The 21,091-nt window shown below is 39.1% G+C and overlaps 1 protein-coding gene across 1 annotated transcript in view; it reads left to right on the top strand.

The window, feature by feature from the left end:
- Window positions 1-21,091, top strand: part of CDH2 (cadherin 2) — a 221,567-nt gene that overhangs the window by 27,462 nt on the left and 173,014 nt on the right. Inside the window, exon 2 of the mRNA XM_004579582.3 lies at window positions 611-722. Coding sequence (XP_004579639.2) covers window positions 611-722 — 112 coding nt within the window. The remainder of the gene's footprint in view (window positions 1-610; window positions 723-21,091) is intronic.

Here is a 21,091-nt window from a genome sequence, read left to right as displayed (position 1 = left end):
TTACTTTCTGATCTTTCGAAAGAGACAGCTTGATTTCTGTTTACTTGCATATCTTAAAGCAACTCTGCCCTTCACGTTAGAGAAATACATACTTTTCGTTGTTCGATTTTACTTGTACAATACTATGTATTTCTGCAGTAGCTATTTTGTGTTTTTGTTTATTTTTGATGAACAAAGTACATTGAACTACACTTCATTGAGAATCAGAAGAGGTTATGAAAATCTATGCATTTAGACAAATACGCTTACCGTGAGCAGTAGTTAGGAGTGATGATTAATTTTGGGGCCCAGACAATATTCAGTTGCCCGTCAACTCCAGGCCCCCTTGATAGTTTTTCAGTCATATTATCATGGAAATGCTAGGTCCCTACCAGGACCTGGAATATGTATTATTTAGGTTTTTCTGGACTGGACAAATGGGATTTGTTTCTTCTACTCTGATTATCAAAAAGATTAACCCTTTGCCCTCTACATTTTAATTGTAACCATTTGGAAACAAAGGGGTTGTTTGTAGGACAGAGTTGGAAAAATGCAACTTTATCCAAGTGGAATGTTTCTCAGTTGAAGGAGGCAGCAATTGTTACATGCATTTTTTTTTCTTGTGTTGCAGGTGTCTGTGGAGGCTTCTGATGAGATTGAATTATGCAAGACTGGATTTCCTGAAGATGTGTACAGCGCTGTATTACCGAAGGATGTGCACGAAGGACAGCCACTTCTCAACGGTACTGTCCCGTACAGGCTTCTCCATCCAGCACACAAACCACGAGCCAGTCTCTGGGTCAGCTTTCTTCCATCTCAGGCATGAATTTTTCAGTCACTCAGGAGAGTAGAAGCACTATTTCAGATTCCAGAAGAGCTCATAAGTCTGTTATGTACATAATTGGATGGCTCCTGGTCTCTTGAAAAATTCAGGTTTTTTTTCCTTTGTAAATTTACTATGGAAAACTTTACACAGCTTATTTTTCCTGTATGCATCTAGCTTAAGTTGAAGACTAATATTTGCCATAATTTAGTACTAATGTTTCTCAATTTTTTTATGGCAAGCATCTTTTCAGAATCTGAAATTAGAAAAAAGGATTTTATTATAATACTACCTTTGACAAAAATGTGTCAAACTTTAACTAGCTCATAAAGAACAAATTACTCTCAATACAGTTAGTCTGAATATATTGTTTATAGAAATTATGGGATTGCTAATTTTGCTAACTTAGTTGTAACATATGTGAGTTTCAAATATAGTCTCATTCTCCACTTGAATATGGATCAAGTTCATTATAGTTACCATTTGAAATCCCTCACCAGTCAGTCTGGATAAAATGTGAAATAAAACCTGAATATCAAAACAATTAAAATTAAGAGTTCCCCTTCTTGAACTCTGATTGAAAGCAAGTAAAATTTGGGATAGTGATGTCTTCATGAACTTCAGTATTGTACAAAATGTAGAACTAAGAAGACTGATTATTATAAGTTGTATTTAAAAGTTGATTTCCCACTTTTTTTTACATATATCTGAGTGTGCTTTAGAGAACTATTTTGGAAAACCTGTGAACCCTTACTGATTAATTTGTGCGGAGCTGTATCACACTGTCTTGATTGAAGTGGCTCTGCTGCACTCACAAAACATAGTGGCATGATACTTTGGAGCACCTGAGATGGAGGGCTTCAAAATGAAAATGGACTCTTAGTGGTTGAAGTCTTTGCTGTAGCTTACATTTTAATTGCTGTGTGATGGATGGTTTGGTCACACCCATGAAGTTGAAGAATGTTTTTGATTTTTCAAACATTTCCTCCTGCCCCACCTCACTCCGTGGTATTTTCATGACTGAGCATTTGAGTTTGTCCTTCCCAACACTGAACTGCTATCCTGCCTTATGGGTGATGGTGACGTGATGAGAGTCCCCTTTAAGTCACGGGGTGTAGATTTTGTTTAACTTAATGGGAGTCTTAGACTTCTGCATATTCATTGCTTTCTTTACACTTTTGAATGCTTAGGTGGCATCCTAGAACTTGTTTAATATGTAAAATGTGATTTGAATGTGCGGAAAAAATCAGATGAATGAAATACATCAGCATTTGTTGCAGTTTTGCAGTATGTTAAGATTCCTTTGGAAGTGGGTCACTCTTTTTCCTAAAGGTTTGTAATATGTTGGTTGTAAATGAACACATGGTCTGTTGGTAGCTTTGACTTGAGATTAATTACTTTGGCATGTTGAATAGTTTGGAAAATGATAACCTGCTAATTATTAAATCATACTGGTGACAGTAGAAATTGGCCATAGCTTTTCCCAGTGTTTTATTTTTTTTTATTATAGCCTAGAAACTTAAGATTGTTGCTTAACTTGTTTGCATGTGAAAGACTGATTTTTTTTTTTATCTTGTGCTCTATTCATCACTGAGAAGAGTGACGATGGCAGCCCTGTGGTAGAATTTCTAACCATTTTTATTGTTTAGCTTCCCACATGTGCTTCCCACATGACACACCATTACATTTTGTCTTTATCATTTTTAGGATATTTTAAGGAACACTAGTGTTGTGAAGCTTAAAACATGCTGTTTAAAATACTGATAAAGAGAAAAAGCATAATTTTTTGGAAGGAAGAAAATTTACTCAGGATTTTGCTATTTACAAAGGTGTTCTTAGTTAATGTGTCTTTTGGAGAATGGTTGCTTAGAATGAGGTCTCATGCTTTCTGGTGTTTAAGAAGCAGTTGTGCATAAGAGGTAAGTGAAGCGTTCCAAGGCTTCATTACATGTTCTACCATAGCAAGGTTGACTTTAGAGTCCAAGAACCTGTCATAATTATGACTTCTAACTTTCCAAGTTTCCTTTGCTTTGCCGTTGATGACACTTAGGGGGAGGAAAGCTGTAGTAAGTAGCTCATCAGTGTGTACAATGTGGTTTAGTATGATGTGTCCAGCATACCAGATCTTGTACAAAAACATATTTTTGTGTACAGATGGCATGAATGCTGTTTTCAACCAATGAAATAACACTCTTCATGAAAGTCCTTGCAAAATACTAAGCATGAACTTGACACATAAGGCAGTGTTAGTCATGTTAGAGAAGTCATTTGCTAGGACATGAAATGTGAAAAGTGGACTGTTGTTTGGAGAGTACTTCATCTTTCCTCTTCCCACTCATGTTTTCCTTCTGTTGTAATATATTTTATAGGAAAAATACAAGGCAGGGATGGGCATGGTGGTGCAGGGATGGGCGTGGTAGTGTCGCATGCTGCACAGCGTCTTGGGATGCCTGCATTCTGTACTGCATTGTCTATAATCATTTTCCACCAATGATGCTGGCTCCCACTTTGGTGCTTGCCTGGAGGCAGCAGATGACAGCTCAGGTATTTGGGTCTCTTCCAACCTGTGTGAGATATCCAGACATTGGTGTGATCCACACACATCTGTTACAATGGGAAGTGAACCAGCAGATGGAATATTCTGTCTCTGTTTCTCCATTCCTCTCCTTTTATTTTGTTATTCATTAAAAGAAGTTAGAACAGACACACCTAAAAAGAGAAAAAGAAACCCAAAGAACTAGCTTTATCCCTTGGCTTTATAAGTATATGATTTGTGACATTCCAAGGAGGATGAATACATTTTGTGACCAGCCATGCATTTTATCTTAGTTCACAATAATATTTTCAGTCTTCAGAGACATTGTTTTCTTCAACAATGGTTGTGCAAACCTGTGTTCCAATTTGTTATCAAAACACATTGTTCTTAACTGTGCCTCTCTTTTTTAACATACAGGTTGGTTCCAGTTTTCTCTCCTTATGTGTAGTACTGCTGTAGATATTATTTTGGGGGAATTTCTGTGTTTCCTTTAGACTGTTTTGAGGATTTATGTCCTAAAGCAAATTGCAAGGCTAGAGGGTAGATGGAGTTTAAAACTGCTTTACTCTTATTGGCATCCTGTAGGACTCTTTTTTTTCTTTCAAAATTACTTTTCTAAGTTCCATGTGTTTATGGGTTTCAGTATAATTTTGTATAGTGTGCAATGATCATAGTAGGGTAATTAGTGTTTATATCTCCTTAAGCTCTTATCATTTCTTGCTGTATAAAACTTTCACTCTTTTCTTTTAGTCCTTTATAAAGTATGTAATAAATTTTTACCACCTATGGAGTTGGACTTCTTCATAGGGTTAAAAGTAGGTTATTTCATTTTGACACCCTCGTTGCCATTTAATTTCACATTTTTTTCAATTTGATTTTTCCCTCCTGCTGAAAAACGTTCCTTATTTTATCCTGTGTCTTATGTATGTTTGTTTGTTAGGATTAATTCTAGTCTGTTCAGGTAGTCAATTTTATCTTGAATTTTTCCATTCTGTTTTTAAAGCATTTTTTGCCAACCCCCTCATTTTACAGACGAGCAAATTAGAGTTCAGAGAGATTATAGGCTTTTCCCAAGATTATAGATCCCTTGAGGTTGTTAGTAACAGACCTGGAATTAGAGCTCAGGTTTTTTGATTTCCAGTCCAGTTCATGTGATGGTGATGGCAGAAGCCCGTTGTGATATCGCACAGAGAAGGGTGATTGGGAGCTAACCTGAATATGCAAGTGTCTCATGGCGAGTTTCTCTTAGAGATGATCTCCCTTTCTCCACTTACGATCATGCTTGTGTGTTACTAGTTGTATTTGAGAGTTGTATTCTTTAAGGTAAACAATACTCTTTATAATGTCAAAATATACCTCAGTTATTTTAACTATCCATATTGTTGCATGCCTGCTTACAAGCAGAAAAATCTAGGGCGGTGGACGATAATATGCAGTCCTTACTATTTAACACTGTAATGAGCTACAGGGAGGGGACAGAAATAAACTCTTGTGGTAGCACATTAGTTGAAAATAAAATAACTGCAATTATAAATTTTCAGTCTGTCATCAGTAGTGTATCAGACACTATGAAAGAACAACTGCACCGTTACATTGCGGGGAGAATCCTGGGCGGTTTTTAGTGAGAATGTCAAGAGTGATGTTCCTGTGTGTTTTGCATTGGTGGTCTGCCTGCTTAGATGTTTCACCAAGTAAACTCCAAATCTGATCAGCATAAATAGCAACCAGCAATTACCATGGATATTTTCAGTAATCCATTCATACTCACCACCTCTGGGCAGTACATGATGATTATTTTCAACTAGATGGAATTTGATTTAGATTAGTTTGCTTACTGATTAGGCCTTGTCTGCATTAACATGCTTGGAGGAAGCTGCAGTACGGTGTCTTCAGATAACAGTGCTGAAATATTTTTTCATTAGTGTAGGGTGACTAGGCAGCTGTACAACTGCACCATTTTAAATAATAGGAGCACTTTTGTAGGATATGAATTGCTGAATAGCAAAAGAGGCTTACATTAATCTATTGTGAAACACTGGCTTTTGATTTTACTTTCTTTGTTTTAGTCAATTGCTGTTGATGTTGAAAGTGTAAATGTTTAAAAATATTTCAAAGGTAGGTTTACAAACAACTTGTTTACATAGCCAGCAAGAACCTTGTGCTTTACTGATTTCCAATCATTTGTGATAAATGGCATGAATCATAGAGGTGCTTTTGGACCTGAAGTCTAGGGAGAAATGAGTGAGATTGAGCCATGTACATTAGAAGTGAAGAGTATCTGTTTAAACCTTGTGTAGCTTTTTTGTGCCTTGGTCAAGAACAACCAACTACACAAAAAGATCAAAAGGGAGCCAAGAACTTCTTTCAGTTTTTCATTGTAATTTTCTGAGTTTATTTAATACTTGTCCTTTTTCTGTTCCTTCGGATATATTTTAGGCTTAGCTCACTTAGTGTGGTGCAGCAAACTAAGATGAGCTAGTTCAAGCGGTGAAGTCTTCAGAGATGCTCATGGCCTTCGGTAGTATGAATGCCTGAGATTTACTCACTCTCCCACTTGGAGCCAGGAGATAGACATCACAGAAAGCAAGCCACGTTTCTACATCTACCACAAATACAAGCATATTAGCAAGTAGGGACCCAAGTGGTCTAACATCTATTGTTTTAGGATCAGAGGGGTTCTGGGTCACCATTGTTTTATTCTCTTCTAGGTAGACAATGAACACAGTGAATACATAAAATGTACTCTAAGTTAGGTGGTGAGGATAGCTGTGGGGAAACAGTAGAGTAGAAAAGGGACCAATAGGCTACGAGAGGGAAGGTAGACCAATTAGGACGCACCTGATAATCCAGGAGATAGAAATTTGTGATGGACTCAGATTGTAACAATAGGGATTTGAATCTGAATTTTTTAAATGTTAATTTATTGAACTGACATTCACATAATTTAAAATTAGCTACTTTAAAATTTACAGGATGGTGGCACTTAGCAGATTTATAATTTTGTGCCAACACTACCTCTATCCCATTCCAGAACATTTCCATCACTTTAAAGTAAAACTCTTCACCAGAGTATATCTGTACCGTCCACCTTTTCTCAGGCTAACATTTTGTGTCTGACTTCTTTGACTTAGCATAATGTTTTAGAAGTCCATCTATGTTCCAGTTTGTATCAATGTCCTATTCATTTTTATTAACTAACAGATACCCCATTACATACATCTGTGATGTGTCTAACATGGCATTTTTATCCATTCATCTGTTGATGGCATTTGAGTTACAATTTTCACCCTTTGGGTATATATAGGTATACATGTGTATGTCTGTGTGTGTCTACTTTTTTAATAGGAAGTGCTGAATTATTTAGTGCTCTTTAGGAAATACTAAATTATTTTTCCATAGTAACTGAGCCATTTTTCCTTCCCACTGTCAGTGCAAAAAGGTACCAGTTTCAAGCCTGGCACAATGGCTCTGTGGCTAAATCCTTGCCTTCCACGGCACCAGTTCAAGTCCCAGATGCTCCGCTTCCCTCCCAGCTTGCTGTTTGTGGCCTAGGAAAGTAGTAGAGGATGTCTCAAAACCTTGGGACTGTGCACCCAAGTGGAAACCCAGAAAAAGCTCCTAGCACCTGGCTTGGAATCAGCTTAGCTCCGGCTATTGTGGCCTCTTGGGGAGTGAACCAGTGAACAGGAGATCTTTATGTCTTCCCTCTCTGTAAATCTACCTTTTGAATAAAAATAAAATATTTTTTAGGAAAGGCTATCAGTTTCTTAACATATTCACCAACACTTACTATTTTACAGTTATTGATTGTAGCTGTAGTGGGTGTGAAGTACTTCCTTATATACTTGGCTCACCTTCCCTTAACTGTTAATGATATTGGGTTTATTTTCCAATTTATCATTTGTGTATGTACTTTGAAGACAGTGTATGTGCAGTTACTTTGCCCATGCTTAAACTAGGTTTTTTTTTTTTTTTTTTCTTGTTTTATAAATTATAAAGTTACTTTTATTTGGGCTATGAAACTGAATTTTATTCTTTCATTATCCACAAATTTTGGCCATAAGGAATATCTGTATTTCTAGACTTCTCTCTTACAACGCTCTGCTATGGTCTTTTTTTTTTTTTTTTTTAAATATTCATTTATTCATTAATTACATTGCATTACATGACACCATTTCATAGGTACTGGGATTCCCCCCCCTTCACCCCAAACCCTTCCCCCATCATGAATTCCTTCACCTTGATGCATAACCACAGCTCAAGTTCCGTTGAGATTCCCTAATTAAAAGTTTACACCATACAGAGTCCAGCATCCCACTTGTCCAGTTCAAGTTCAACCGTCTCTAGGTTTTTTTAAATGATTTTTTTTTAATTGTAAGAGTTACTTATATATTCTAGGTGCTAGACCGTGATAAGACCTATGATTCATGACTTTTTTTTTTTTCATTCTGTAGGTCTTATCTTAGTCTAAACAGAGTACTATTACAAAATGATGTTCGTAGCTTGGCTTATGAACAGTAGAAATTTACTGCTCAAACTGTAGAGGTTGAGAAGTCCAAGGTCAAGTAGTTTGCCTGTTTGGGGTCTGGTGAGCGCCTGCCTCCTGATTTGGGATCATCTCATCACTATGCTCTCACACAGCAGAAGGGGCAAGGGAGCTCTCTGAAGCCTCCCCAAAGGGCACTAATCCCATTTCTAAGGACAGAGATCCTATGACCTACTTGCCTTCCAATGGCTTTACCTCCTTGTGCCATCACTTTTAACATGTGAAATTGAAAGCACACAGACACACTCATACTGTAATAGCTGTCTTCTCACACTGTTGATAATGATCTTTGATCCACAAAAAGTTTTTATTTGATGAGGTCTAACTTGTTTTCGTGTTGCTGTTGACTTGGTTCAGTTGTTATTTGTATCTGACAGTCCATTGCCAAATTCAAGATCATGAAGATTTACCCCTCTGTTTACTTCTAAGAACTTTATGGTTTCGAAACACTCATGTTTCGAACATTTACTCCGAATTAATTTTTGTCTCTGATGTTAGATGGAAGACTAATTTCATTCTCTGAATATATTTGAAGATACAGGGATTGATGGACTGGATATATCAAAGATAGTTCTCTGGCATTTGGTCTGTGTACTGGGAAGAAGGATACTACTTTGTCATAGAACATATGGAGCTTGACTTTAAGTCTTGAGAAGACCAGAGATGTTAAGGGAACATTTAAATTTTATTGGCATGAAATTCAAACACTATGTTTATTTGAAAGACGAACAGAAAAATAAACTTTCTATAACTGATTCACTTTCAACTGCCCACAACAGCCAGGACTGTACCAAGCCAAACGTTGAACGGAGAGAATTCACAGTGGGTCTTACATGTGAATGCCTGAGATTAACTACTTGGGCCTGCTGCCTCCATGGTGTGCCTTACCAGAGAGCTGCACTTGGGAGAGACTCTGGGACTCAAATCCTGACATTCCACTAGCAGGTGAAGACATCCCAGACTTTAATGCCTGCTCTCAGGAGACATTTACGTGTAAATCTGGGATTTTGATGAAGGTAGTATATAGAGTGAGAATGATTAAGTGAAAAAGCAAGCAAAGCCATATCAGTGTGAAGTCACTCACAAGAGCTGAGTGTGAGGAGGAGACACCAAGGAAAGCAAAGAAAGTCTAAAAACCAAGTTTTTGAGAACTCCAGTGGTGGAACATCAGTGAATAGAGACTGAGAATGACCGATGAGGTAGGGAAGAAATCTGGCCGATTTTAAGCCTTGGAGGACAAGTGCTGAAGTATTTTGAAGGAGTAAAGGAGTTGATCATTTCGCCTGGTGCTACCAAATGGTTGCTTGACACGGGGGCCCAAAATTTACCATTACATTTACCAACATGGAGGAACCTGGTGCATAATAAGGCTCTTGGAGATGTGCATCAGAAGCTTGAGTATATGGAATCCAGGTGTTGGAGACAGAATGTATTTTCCAGGAACAGAAAGTAGAGAACTTGGGTAGTAGTTGGAAAAGGAAGTGGATCCCTCCCAAAAGCCCTTCTTAAAAGATGGAAATGAATATATCTGTATGTTGAGAACAAAGGATCTGGAGGGGAGGCAAGAAGTGAGATTGCAGAAGAGAAATGGACATCACTAGGTCAGTATCATGTAAGAGGAATGATTTCCAGAGAGACTTGAGTATCTGTGTTTGTGACAAGCCCCGCAGAGATTTGTGTGGACCTGTTCTTGGACACTACTGTGATACATTTTTTGTTGAGTCACTCCTAAAACGGTTAAAAATCCTTCATTTCAGCTTGCTGATTGCATGTCAGCAGAAGGTTTTCTCGGCAGAAACGGCAGAGAGGATAAAAATGAAACCCTTGTGGTGTTCAATGATGTAAACAGTATTTTCAATGCTGTAGCATCCTTGACAGATGGTTATCCATTTTCCGCAAGAATACTATTGCAGAATATTCGCTTCCCCCAAACGAGGAGGAGATCACTGCCTTACAAAGTCTGCTCCATCTTTGGAGAGCTCTAACTGTTAAAAGTGATTTCTCACAAAGTTTAGCCGAAGCATATGTTCCTAAAATTTTTACCCACTGCTGCCACTGGCAACCACACTAAGCAAGAGTAGTCTCTTATGCACTGAAATCTTTTATTTCTTTTGTTTGTTTGTTTTCTACTAGTATTTTCGAATCTTTGTCATGTGTAAGTCCTTTTTCAAGGCACCAGGCTAAGGTGAGTAACAGAAAAGCAAAATCCCTGTGGTCAGAACTTGCATTCTAGAGCTGCTTCAAATACCTGGGCATAATCACCTTGTCTCTTTCAGTCTCTGCCCCAGACCAAACATCAGACAGGGATTGAACATTCTGCTTTGCCCTTTCCTTTCAGATAAAGACAACCGCGGTTTCCTCTGCACTGAGCTTCATGTGTGTGGGTGTGCTACTGCATGCTACCAAGGAATGGTAAAGATGCAGCATTTCTAGTGCAGCAGTGTTTATGGCTACATCATTCTGTTGGCTTCTGTAAGACTCTGGTCAACTAGATTTCCTGGGTAGTTTTTACATGAACTGCTTACCATCTTTCACTTATAAAATTGATTTTTGAACACGACTGTTGAACCCATCAGTTGAATTTTTTTAAGTTCTGGAGTTGACACTCTGGAGACCCTTCTGACAACCCAAACATACTAACCCAAGTAAGCAATACTGGTACTGACTTGAAATCCTCACTTGAACAAAGAATTAAAAGTGTGAAATCTGTAGGCTTTAGGTGACATAAAACTCATAGTCACACATACACACTCACACATTCCTTAAATTATTAAGTGAGTAAGAAGCAATCAATGAGTTTCAGCCTCCAGCAACTTCAAAACACATGTTAAGAATATTCAAATGCATATCCAATAGATTTCTTAAAATAGAATTTCTTAATGTCAGAAACTAGAGAAAAGGCCTACTGTAGTTATTTAAGGGTAAAAATACCAGGATTCAGATCATCCCAATTTTGACTGTTTTAACTTCCTAATGAAAACATATTTCATGGACAGGCATTGTAGCACTGTAGAGGAGTGCTTGGTATGTGGCCTTTGTACTGGAGTACATAGGCTTGAATCTTGGCTTTGTTCCTGATGGTGATTTCCTGCTAGAACACACCTCTGGAGGCAGCCGTTGAGTTTTCAGTTGGCTGTGTCTCTGCCACCCACACCAGAGACCTGGATTGAGTTCTTGGTTCCTGGCTTCAGCCGTGGCTCTTACAGGCAGTTGGGAATGAACCAGCAGATGAAAAATCTGTCTGTGTCTCTGTTGGCTTTCAAAGTTAGTAAGATAAATAAAAGAGTTTCTAGTAGGCAAAGTAAAACCAGTTTTCAATGAACATGTATATCTTATTACCACACATCTAGGGTTGTTGAAGCCTCTAATTCATCTTGTGGGCTTCCGGGTCAGTGGTTGCTGGATGGACAGGATATAGAACGAAGATGAACTCCTTTTGGTGCTTCTTGATCTGAGCACATTTTTCCCCACCTTCAATTACCTTATGTTTTAAACTGAGTCTCCTAAGAAGCCTAAAACTTGCTTTTTCATTTGTTCATGGTCTAATCCTTTATATAAATCACTCTGATGGGGGGTTTTTTCACATATAAGGAGAACACTAACAGTTAGATCTTTAAGTATTCTTTCTTCAGGTGGGTTAGGTCCTGTTATCGATGTTTTACTTTACTTTTTAAAGTTTTTTTTTTTTTCTAAGTGGAGTCATCTTTGATGCTTACATTCATATTCTGTGTCATATCAAGAACAAAATAGGAGAATGCTCATTGCTTTTGAAGATGTGTGTCTTTATTCCTCGGGGTGCCATTCCTGTGCTTTTCTTGGAGTTAGTCATGCCTTGGTGACAATGTGGCACTTTACCTGGTTGAAGATTTTTATTAGTGTGAAAAAATGTACCTTTAGCATGAACACACACCAGATTTTAATTATAATATTTTTTTAATGGGCTGTTACGTGCAGTATCCATATGCTTCTATTCTTTTCAGTTCAACATCTCTTTCCAGTGTCTGCAGTTAATATGTCTGTGGCCACTTAACATGTTGCATATCCACATCTGGGTTGAAGTACCAGCTCCATTTCTGATTGCAGTTTCTAATACAGAACCTGGGAGATAACAAGTGATAGCTGAAGTGCTTCTGTCCCTGCCACCCATGGAAGAGACCCAGATGAAATTCCTGGTTCCCAGTTTCAGCACAGTCGTTTGGAGAATGAACCAGCCAGCAGAATATCCCTGTTTGGATCTTGCTCTCATTTTGCTCTTTCTTCCAAATGAGTGAGATAAATAAGATGAATAAATAAAATGTAAACTGAAATAATTCTCCCAGACTTGTTATGGTTTATCTTTTGAACCAGCTAGTGGTCCTGGTGTTCAGGTTTCCATGTGCTTGAGAGTTACCCTATACGAGCATCTTTAAGTGCTGGCTGGGGCTACTCTCCAGGTTTTCAACTCTGGGTCCTAAACAAAGACATTCAAGTGACTTCCACGTGCTTCTGATAAATTTGGTCTCCTCCCATAATTACATAGGTGAGCTGTGTATGTATCTGACATGCTCCAAATCATGTTCGGTAGAGTTGATTCTGTACTCCAAGTCTAGATAGTCAGGTCATATCAATACACATGATGTTTTGGCGAGGTTATACCTTGGACTTAATCAATTTGCTCTATCTTCCTTCATTATTTAGAAACCTAACTGCCAGCATTGTTTAGACAGATATCCCAGCCTTGGTTATCAGAGCATATCTCTATATACTATTATTATACTTTTTCTTTTTTTTTTCCTATGTTTTAAAGATTCATTTATTTAGTTGAAAGATGGAGTGACATGAAGAAACACAGAGAAAGAGGGAGAGATCATCCACTTGCTGCTTGACATCTCAGATGGCCAGAACAGTCACGACCGGGCCCAGCCCACTCCAGGAACCAGGAGCTCCGTCCTGGTTTCCCATGTGGAGGCTAGGGTCCCTGAGTGCTTGGCCATGATCTACTGCCTTCCCGGGTACGTTAGCAGAAAGCTGAATAGGAAGCAGAGCATGTGGAACTGATACCGGGACTCTGCAGTGGGATGCTGACCTTGGCAGGCAGCAGTTTGGGAATTTAATCTGCTGTACCACAGCATTAGCCTAAATTTTGTTCTCAAATATCTGGATGCTGAAAAAAAAAAAAAAGGAAGGGAGGTCTAGTAGCTTCTAATGAAGTGTTACACTGAAACTGGGATTCTTTGCTTCACTTACCAAGAGCTGAAGGCTCCTTTCTGGCAGCTTCATGTATCTATTGAAGTCATGCTCAGACCAAGGACCTTCCTGGCAGAGGAGAAACACCTGTTCATTCTGACGCTGATTTTCTTCTGCCACCTGCTGACCTTCCTCATGTTCTTGTTTCATGTTGGCACTTGATTTTAGTGTGTGTTTTCAAAACCTACAAATCACGGCCTGCTCATTAGTACTTTGTCTTTCATTTCAAAGGTTAGCTTTAAATTAAGTATACCTAAATTTAGCATGCATTATGATTTTAAAGAGGCATAATAAGGAAATTCTTAGGGCCTGGAAAGTGTTTGTTCTGTACATCCATTCAATAAATGTTTGTTTTCTGATGTGGGTAAAGAAAGTCACTGTGCATTACCTTGGAAAATGTCAGTGCCCAGCTAATACTTATTAGTTGTGGTAGCAGGGAAAATAGGAATAATTTGTGGTAATCATTTAAATTATAAATGTTGCTTTGCAGCATTTTCTGTAGTTTTAAAGGGCAAGAAATAATGGGCCACATTAATGAATTGATAGGAGAACATTTTCAGTGGTGGGAAATATTTTTTCTCTTAATTTCTTTGTGAAATCAGGTCCTACAGATTTTCACATTGTGCATATGTGTAATTATTCCTCCCGTATAACCACTTATGTATGCTATAGTATCTTTTGTTGACTTGTTGACTTGTCATCCATTCTAATCCTGTAAAAAGCAAATTTATTCAAGTATCTTGCTGCATTTATATTGTAGGAAAATGGTCCCTTGTGAGGTAACCTCGCACAGACTAGTCCAGCCAATAAAATCTCAGTATGGTATTCTCATTCCACTAATGATTAACCAATTAGTATCACCGTGTGTTCTCAACCTGTGTTAGTTCTCCATTTTATGAGTTCTAATAGCTGTTTATTTACATGTCCTGTTTAGCCTAACTCAAGTAATAATTAATAACATTATTTTTGAAGTCACCACTTAAAAAATGTGGAGAATCGAGAATACATATATCCTTTGGTTGATTGTTGATGATGTCTGCTTGTCATGCGTGGACATTTGAATTAGGTTACATTAAAATGTATGTGAAATGCCTTACCTTTGGCACGGATTGGCTCTTTGTAAATGTATTACATTTGCATAGCATCTTGTACTTGGTAAGCAATTTCATTATTTTATTTTAGCTGTCTGAAACTTCGTGAGCCAGGGGAGAACAGGGCATTTGTGTTTTCACATAATGCTGAGTCCACAGAGTCGAAACGATTCACTTAGAATCAGAAGATGAATAGGCGGCTGAGCATGATCTGTAATTGGACTGGTGTCTGGCCACCGTGTAGGCTCTCTTCCCTACCATCAGTGCTGCCAGTAAGGGTTGACGCTGCCAGACGAGACTGTGGCACTTCTGGTTTTCTCATGGCCCCCATGCTTGTCTGGTTTTTTAAACTAGGTTGTCTGTCAAGCTACACATCTGGATTTTCCATGTATTTTACAAGAATGGTTTTGGAACCTTGCCTTGCTTCCTAGAGGCATCAGCGAGCATGTTCAGGGATCTTCTCAGATCGGGAGTCCTGTTGCTGCATCTCTATAAATGCTGATGGATTCTCAGCAGCAAGTGCGTTCTGGCGTTGGGATGGGGAAACGGAGCAGGTAGTTTCCGCTGTCAGCCATCTGCCTACTATACTTTAAGCCATGAGTGTTTTTTTGTTTAAGAAGGAAAAATTCATTCTGTGTGAGATGACAGAAGACAAATACAGACCTCACAAAGCAGCTTTTTAGCTTTGCAGGATAGTAGCCAGCAATTAGTTGAGCTCAGCAATTCTTTTGTATTCCATAGAATACTTGTTGATAAATGAAATTACAACTATATGAAAACTCTAGAAAACAACAAAAATTGCAGAGCAACAGAAAAGAGTTCATGGGTCATTAGTAACTGATTTTATTTGCCAGGTGACTAGGAATATGCTTAGTCTTTAAAATGGCCATTCAAGTGGCAGTTTTGATGCTCCATTGTGGCATAGCGAGTAAAACCACCTCTTGAGACAACAGTATCCCATTAAGGGCTCTGGTTAGCATCCCTACAACTCCATTTCTGATCCAAACTGTCCTGCTAATGGCTTGGGCAAAGCTGCCAGAGATAGCTCATGTACTTGGACCTCTGCCACCAGTGTGGACGACCTGGATGAAACTTGTGGATCCTGATTTCAGCCTGGCCCAGTCCTGGCCATTGTGACCACATGAAGAATGAACCGATGAATGAATGTTCTTTCTCTTTCTCTCATTCTGTCTTTCTGTTTCTGACTCTTTCAAATAATTACATAAGTTTTTAAAGTTTTGAGTGCACAAAGATTTAAAGTGCTTTGTGAAAAATCATATTATAAAAGGTGACGCTTGGATTTGAATTCATACCTGTATTGTCCGTGTACGATAATAGCCTGGAGAATCTAGCATGCAGTCTGCATACATTATGCCTGAAAATTCAAGGAAGTAAGTGAGCAAGCAAGGCAGGTGTGACTTGCTGGATAAGACCTTTGAGCTGTACTTTGAGATGAATGGCAGTTTGGAGGGAGAAGGGAGTGATCAGATTGATATGGTGGGAAGATTTTTATTGGTGAATACTTTTCTAAAATGCAGACCATTACGGTGGCACCCATTCCTTGAAATGCTTAGGTTCTGAAGTGAAGAATTTGCATTTGCTAGTGAGGTTGAAATCCTCTACCTGTCAAGGAGCATTAAGCAGTCAGGACTGGGGAGAGGGCTATATGGATGAAACTGACCTGAATGACTACAAACAATAGGTACGTAGTATTATGTGTCAACCCAATTCCCCAGGTAAGGCTTGGGTCTCTTTTCTCTGCTGCTCCCATGTCATCCATAAATGTGGGAGATTCTAGGTCCCTCTTCTGAGGACGTGGCACCATAACCCCGTTTCCTGACCACGGTGGAACTCTGTATCAGTGTTATCAGATTTAGGGAAATGCTTCTCCTTCTCAACCTGTCAGTCTTTGTCTTTTGCCTGTCCATATCCTTCCACCTTCCACCTCTTTTCTGTTTCTACCAAGGTTCTTTCCCTCCTGGCTGGAGACGAGAACGTTACTAATCTCAAGAGCCCTTGTCAGTCATCCGCTTCCAGGCAAAATTTCTTTCCAGGAAAGATATCTGGCCCTAAGTGAAATTACTGAACTGCTGAATTAATATAATCCAGAAGCATTTCGTATCCCTAGGCCTCCAGTCATGTTCGCTGATAAGCCCCATCGACTGTGTAAGGCGGCGTGAGATGAGTTTTCTGCTACATGCAGTGAGTTGCATCCAAACGGATAGAGGGGCTCACTGAAGGTCTGTATGAGGATGCGAGCACAGGCTTCCTACGCTGGGAGCATGTGAGGCTGGGGGCTGCTTCGAGAGTCTGTATTACTGTGCTTTTCCGCTATGGGACTGTTTGGCGTGTTTACCCAGTATTCCTAGTGCCCAGCACAATGCCTGTCAAATCAATTGATAGATTAAACCAGTGAGTGTGAACCAAAGCCTGGAGATGCACTGAGAGGTGGGAAATGAGGCCGTGGAGCGTATTATCTGTTGTAGAAAATAGGGTCTTGTTTTATTGTTTTGTTTCTAATGAAGTAGTTAGTGATTTAGAAAGATGGAAATGCATTGCCAGCTTGCAAATGGGTGAAAAGTATTTGAGTACAAGGAAATGTTTAATGGATCTGTAGTGTCACACTGTCAGACAACAACAGCAGCAACAAAAAAATGCTTTGGGAACAATTTCTTCCCTGTCCCTAAATCTCAATTCTGAATGGACTGATATTTTTTTAAGTACTTTACAAAATATTTGAATTTTGTTATAAAAATATATTGCAAGATACAAAGTGCTGGGAAAAATCACAGGCTTTTCTAGATCAAATCTTTTATTATTGTTATTGTTTTCCACAATACATTTTTATAGGTATAGGGATTCATCCCTCCTCCTCAGATTTTAATATAAAATCACCATGATAATATTATAATCTTCATGTAGTAAATCAGTGTCCAAATGTCCAGATGAAGGGAGGGTTGGACCAATGAAGACAGACCTTTAGCGGCAAGCTTTGTGGTGTGGGAAGAGAAGTCATGACTTGGGACACCCCCACATCCTGTGTTACAGCCCCAGGTTGAGTCCTGGCAACTTGGCTTCCAGTGTAGCATTCCCACTAATGTGCCTGGGTAGCAGGGGACATGGGCATGAGTACTTGTGCCTCTGCCACGAGGACTAGGACACCTAGATGGAGGTCCAGGTTCCTTGTTTGGCCTGTCCAAACCCTAGCTTTTATAGGCATTTGGGGAGTGAACCAGCAGATGGATGAAATCTCTCTCTCTCTCTCTCTTTCTCTGTCCCCCCTCTTGGTCTCCCTCTTTCCCTCCTGCCCCTTCTCTCAATCTCTATTGTCACTCTGTCTAAAAAATTTTAAAAAGTAAATAAATCTTTTTAAAAATGTCTGCCCACAAAATGCTAAGGTGCTACCTGCTAATCAAAATTTTAAAAATGGAAGTGTTTAGGTATGAAGGTCTTTCAGAACATTAGAGTCATAAAACCTGACCAAACATTCCTCCCTGAAAACATGTGCTCAGATTTTGAGAATCCATAAGTGTCGCACAATCTAAATTTGTTAAATGATAGGAGAACTTGGAGGAAATGATTACTTTCAAATACTGTTGAACATCATATTTTGTTTTTTTCTTAGTTTTTTGTGATGGGCCTTTAGATGGAGGATGGGCAAGTTATGTGATATTTGTTGCTCGTAAGTGACATTAGCATTCTCGGATCCTTGCATCTGCTTATTGATTATGTCAAGTTAGCTGGGAAAATGCAATTAAGTATTTATCTTAATGTTTTCTTTTCCTTATTTTTAAAGATCTGTTTTTGTTGTGTTTTTGTCCTTATTGTTTTTAAGTAAAAATTCGGTTCAACGGGTAGGTATGTATGCTGGTATATGTGTCTGAGTCTAAATTTTTAGTGAACTCAGTCCTTCAAACGTAATTCACCCAAACTTAGGATTCCCTCATTTACAGTCTCCCGTAGGAGTTAATGCTTTTGCTATTCTAAACCACAGTAACACAGAGGTTACAGCTCTCCAAATCTACCTCTACTTTGGAATGTCTTGGAAGCATTACAGCTCTGTGTGCCCCTGAGGATGTAACACAATTTTCAATTTCAGTCGCTGGGGAGAGCCCAAATCCTCTCCTGCAGGGCTGCCTGGAAGAGGCCTGCTCAGCAGCCATGCACACATCTGGATAGTCTTGGTTTTCTCAGGAACTGTGCCAATTAAATTCTGGCTCCTATGTTCCAGCTTGACTTGGTATGATTACTTAACAGGTGTCTGACTTAGAGTAGGATATACCTATGCGTTTTAGAGTAGTACTTGTCAAATTACTGTGTCAGAAATACATTTGACATCATGACCCTACACTTACATATGTATTTCAAAAGATGTTATGCTTCCTTTTGACTGGCATATTCCAGTTTCCACTCCATTCCTTCCCAAAGTCTACAAATGTTACGCTGCTCTCTGCCCTGTATAAAATGTGACTTCCTCTCTGGTTTTTAAGTTTCAGAGATTACTCCTCTTCAGGGTTTCTCACAAGAGTTGGTGTCTGTCTACCTTCCAGCAGCATGGACCTCTGATGGCCACTCCTGGTCACCAGGCCATATCTGCAGTCCTGCTGTAGGTACCAGTGCAACTACACACTCTGCAGGGCCTTCTGTGCGCTAGATGAGAAAGTGGCTAAAGTCCTCACCTTGCACGTGTCAGGATCCCCTATGGGCAAAGACTCATGTCTCAGTGGCCCCCAGCTTCCCATCCAGCGCCATGCTTATGGCCTGGGAAAGAAGGTGAGGACGGCCCAAAGCTTTGGGACCCTGCACCCGCGTGGGTGACCCGGAAGAAGTTCCTTGTTCCGGGCTTCGGATCGGCGCAGCACCTCCCCGTTGTGGCTCACTTGGGGAGTGAATCATCAGATGGAAGATCTTCCTCTTCTGTCTCTCCTCCCCTGTGTATATGCCTTTCCGATAAAAATGATCTTTAAAAAATAAGGAAATAGGGCCTGGCGCCGTGGCCTAGGGGCTAGGGTCCTCGCCTTGAACGCACTGGGATCCAATATGGGCGCCAGTTCTAATCCTAGCAGCTCCACTTCCCATCCAGCTCCCTGCTTGAGGCTTAGGAAGGCAGTTGAGGACAGCCCAAAGCTTTGGGACCCTGCACCCGTGTGGGAGACCCGGAAGAGGTTCCTGGTTCCCGGCTTCGGATCGGCGCGCACCGGCCTTTGTGGTCACTTGGGGAGTGAATCATCAGATGGAAGATCTTCCTTTCTGTCTCTCTTCCTCTCTGTATATCTGACTTTGTAATGAAAATAAAATAAATCTTTAAAAAGTATAAGGAAATAAATAAAAAGGAAAAATTAAAACATGAAAAATAATTTGATAGAAGTGAATGTTTTTCAGAGAACAGTTAGCTTTAGCAATGCATCAAGTTTTCACTCAGTAATATTTGGGTAGGTAAATTTCAGTGTTCAGCGTATTAGTTATAAATCAAAAGATCACAAGGGCAGTTTGTAGTTTGGTTTAGATATATCAGGAACAAAAACCACTTAATATATGATGTGTAATTATTTTGAACACACTGAGACCCATCTGAAACCTGTATATAAAGGTTCAATGTAAGCAGATATTATGGACATGGTTTATCCATTGGATTTTGCATCTTAAATTAGTTTACAAATCAGCTTTGCAATATAAGCAAAACAGCAATTCAAACAAGCTTTTAGGTTGTGTCACTGGTGTCTGCCGGAATGGATTAGATATGTGCCTGTTGGGTATAGGACAGAGGTCATTCTTCGCATTGTATCTGGTTGGCCTTCTGTTGGAGGTAGTTTTTATTCATACTGGGGTTCATTTTAAATGTAATCTTCACTTAATCTTTAATTCATTTTTGCCTTTGAACAATACTAACTAAAACTTGAGGTGTTAGAGTCTAACAGGCTCCTATGAAAGAGTTGGTAAATTATGAAAAATAAATTTTTATATTTTAGGCATACAAGCACAATTGTATATTGTGTAGAGTTCTGAATAATGAATATTTTTGAGTGACAAGAGTATGAGGTTTAGTGATAATCTAAAAAGTTTTTCAGAACCCGATTATCTTGATATAGCCTATTTGTTTTCATTTTGTGTTTCTTTTCATTACAGAACAGTTAAATGAAAAACAAAGAATTTCACGATAAAAATTTTAAAGAACACTGGCAATGCGATGATGAGTTGCCACAGACTCCATCTAGTTGTTGCTGGTGTAGTGAGTGTATGTTTAGCTATTGCATAGCATCCCATGCCTTGGGCTTCTGTGGGATGGCAAATGGTGAAGACCTTTCCACTGTCCTTTTGGCCATTATCTAAAGTATCAGTCACCCAGAACTCTTTTCAGATTACGCATTAATATTTAATAGCTTAGCTCTGCAAAAAATATTTGACCACTGTCATCTTTTGGCCAGAATTAGCCGTGCACTTTGATGACTAGGTAAATAGTTTCAAAATATTCCAGCCCGACCAAGGACAGAGTTTCTGTGTACATAGAAAATGAAAGAGGAAATGTCACACTTTTTTATCCCTTCATGAAAGATTTTTCTAAAGGCATTTGTTCTGAAGGAGCTGTGAAGGACCTGTGTATTTCAGGGCATCTCTCTCCAACCATGAAAACCTCACTTTTGCACGTCTAGCTATCTTTATCTGTGTTTGTATGGTGGTTTCCTTTTTGTTTTGGCATGCCTTCAATTACTGCATTGTAATTGGCCTTGGTGCTCTGTGAATATTTTCCTGATTAGAAAGTGGAATGGTTATTATTTATATAATGTTGAGTAAGGTCTTAAACGTATTTTTGAATAGGTGAATTGATTTGACCCTTGCTCACTGTGAAGTACTTTCCCTTTGCCTCAAGCCCTGGGCTGAGGACTGCTTTC

Source organism: Ochotona princeps, chromosome 18, assembly GCF_030435755.1.
Source record: "Ochotona princeps isolate mOchPri1 chromosome 18, mOchPri1.hap1, whole genome shotgun sequence".
NCBI classification, from domain to species: domain Eukaryota; kingdom Metazoa; phylum Chordata; class Mammalia; order Lagomorpha; family Ochotonidae; genus Ochotona; species Ochotona princeps.
This window is presented reverse-complemented; position numbering and strand designations above follow the sequence as displayed.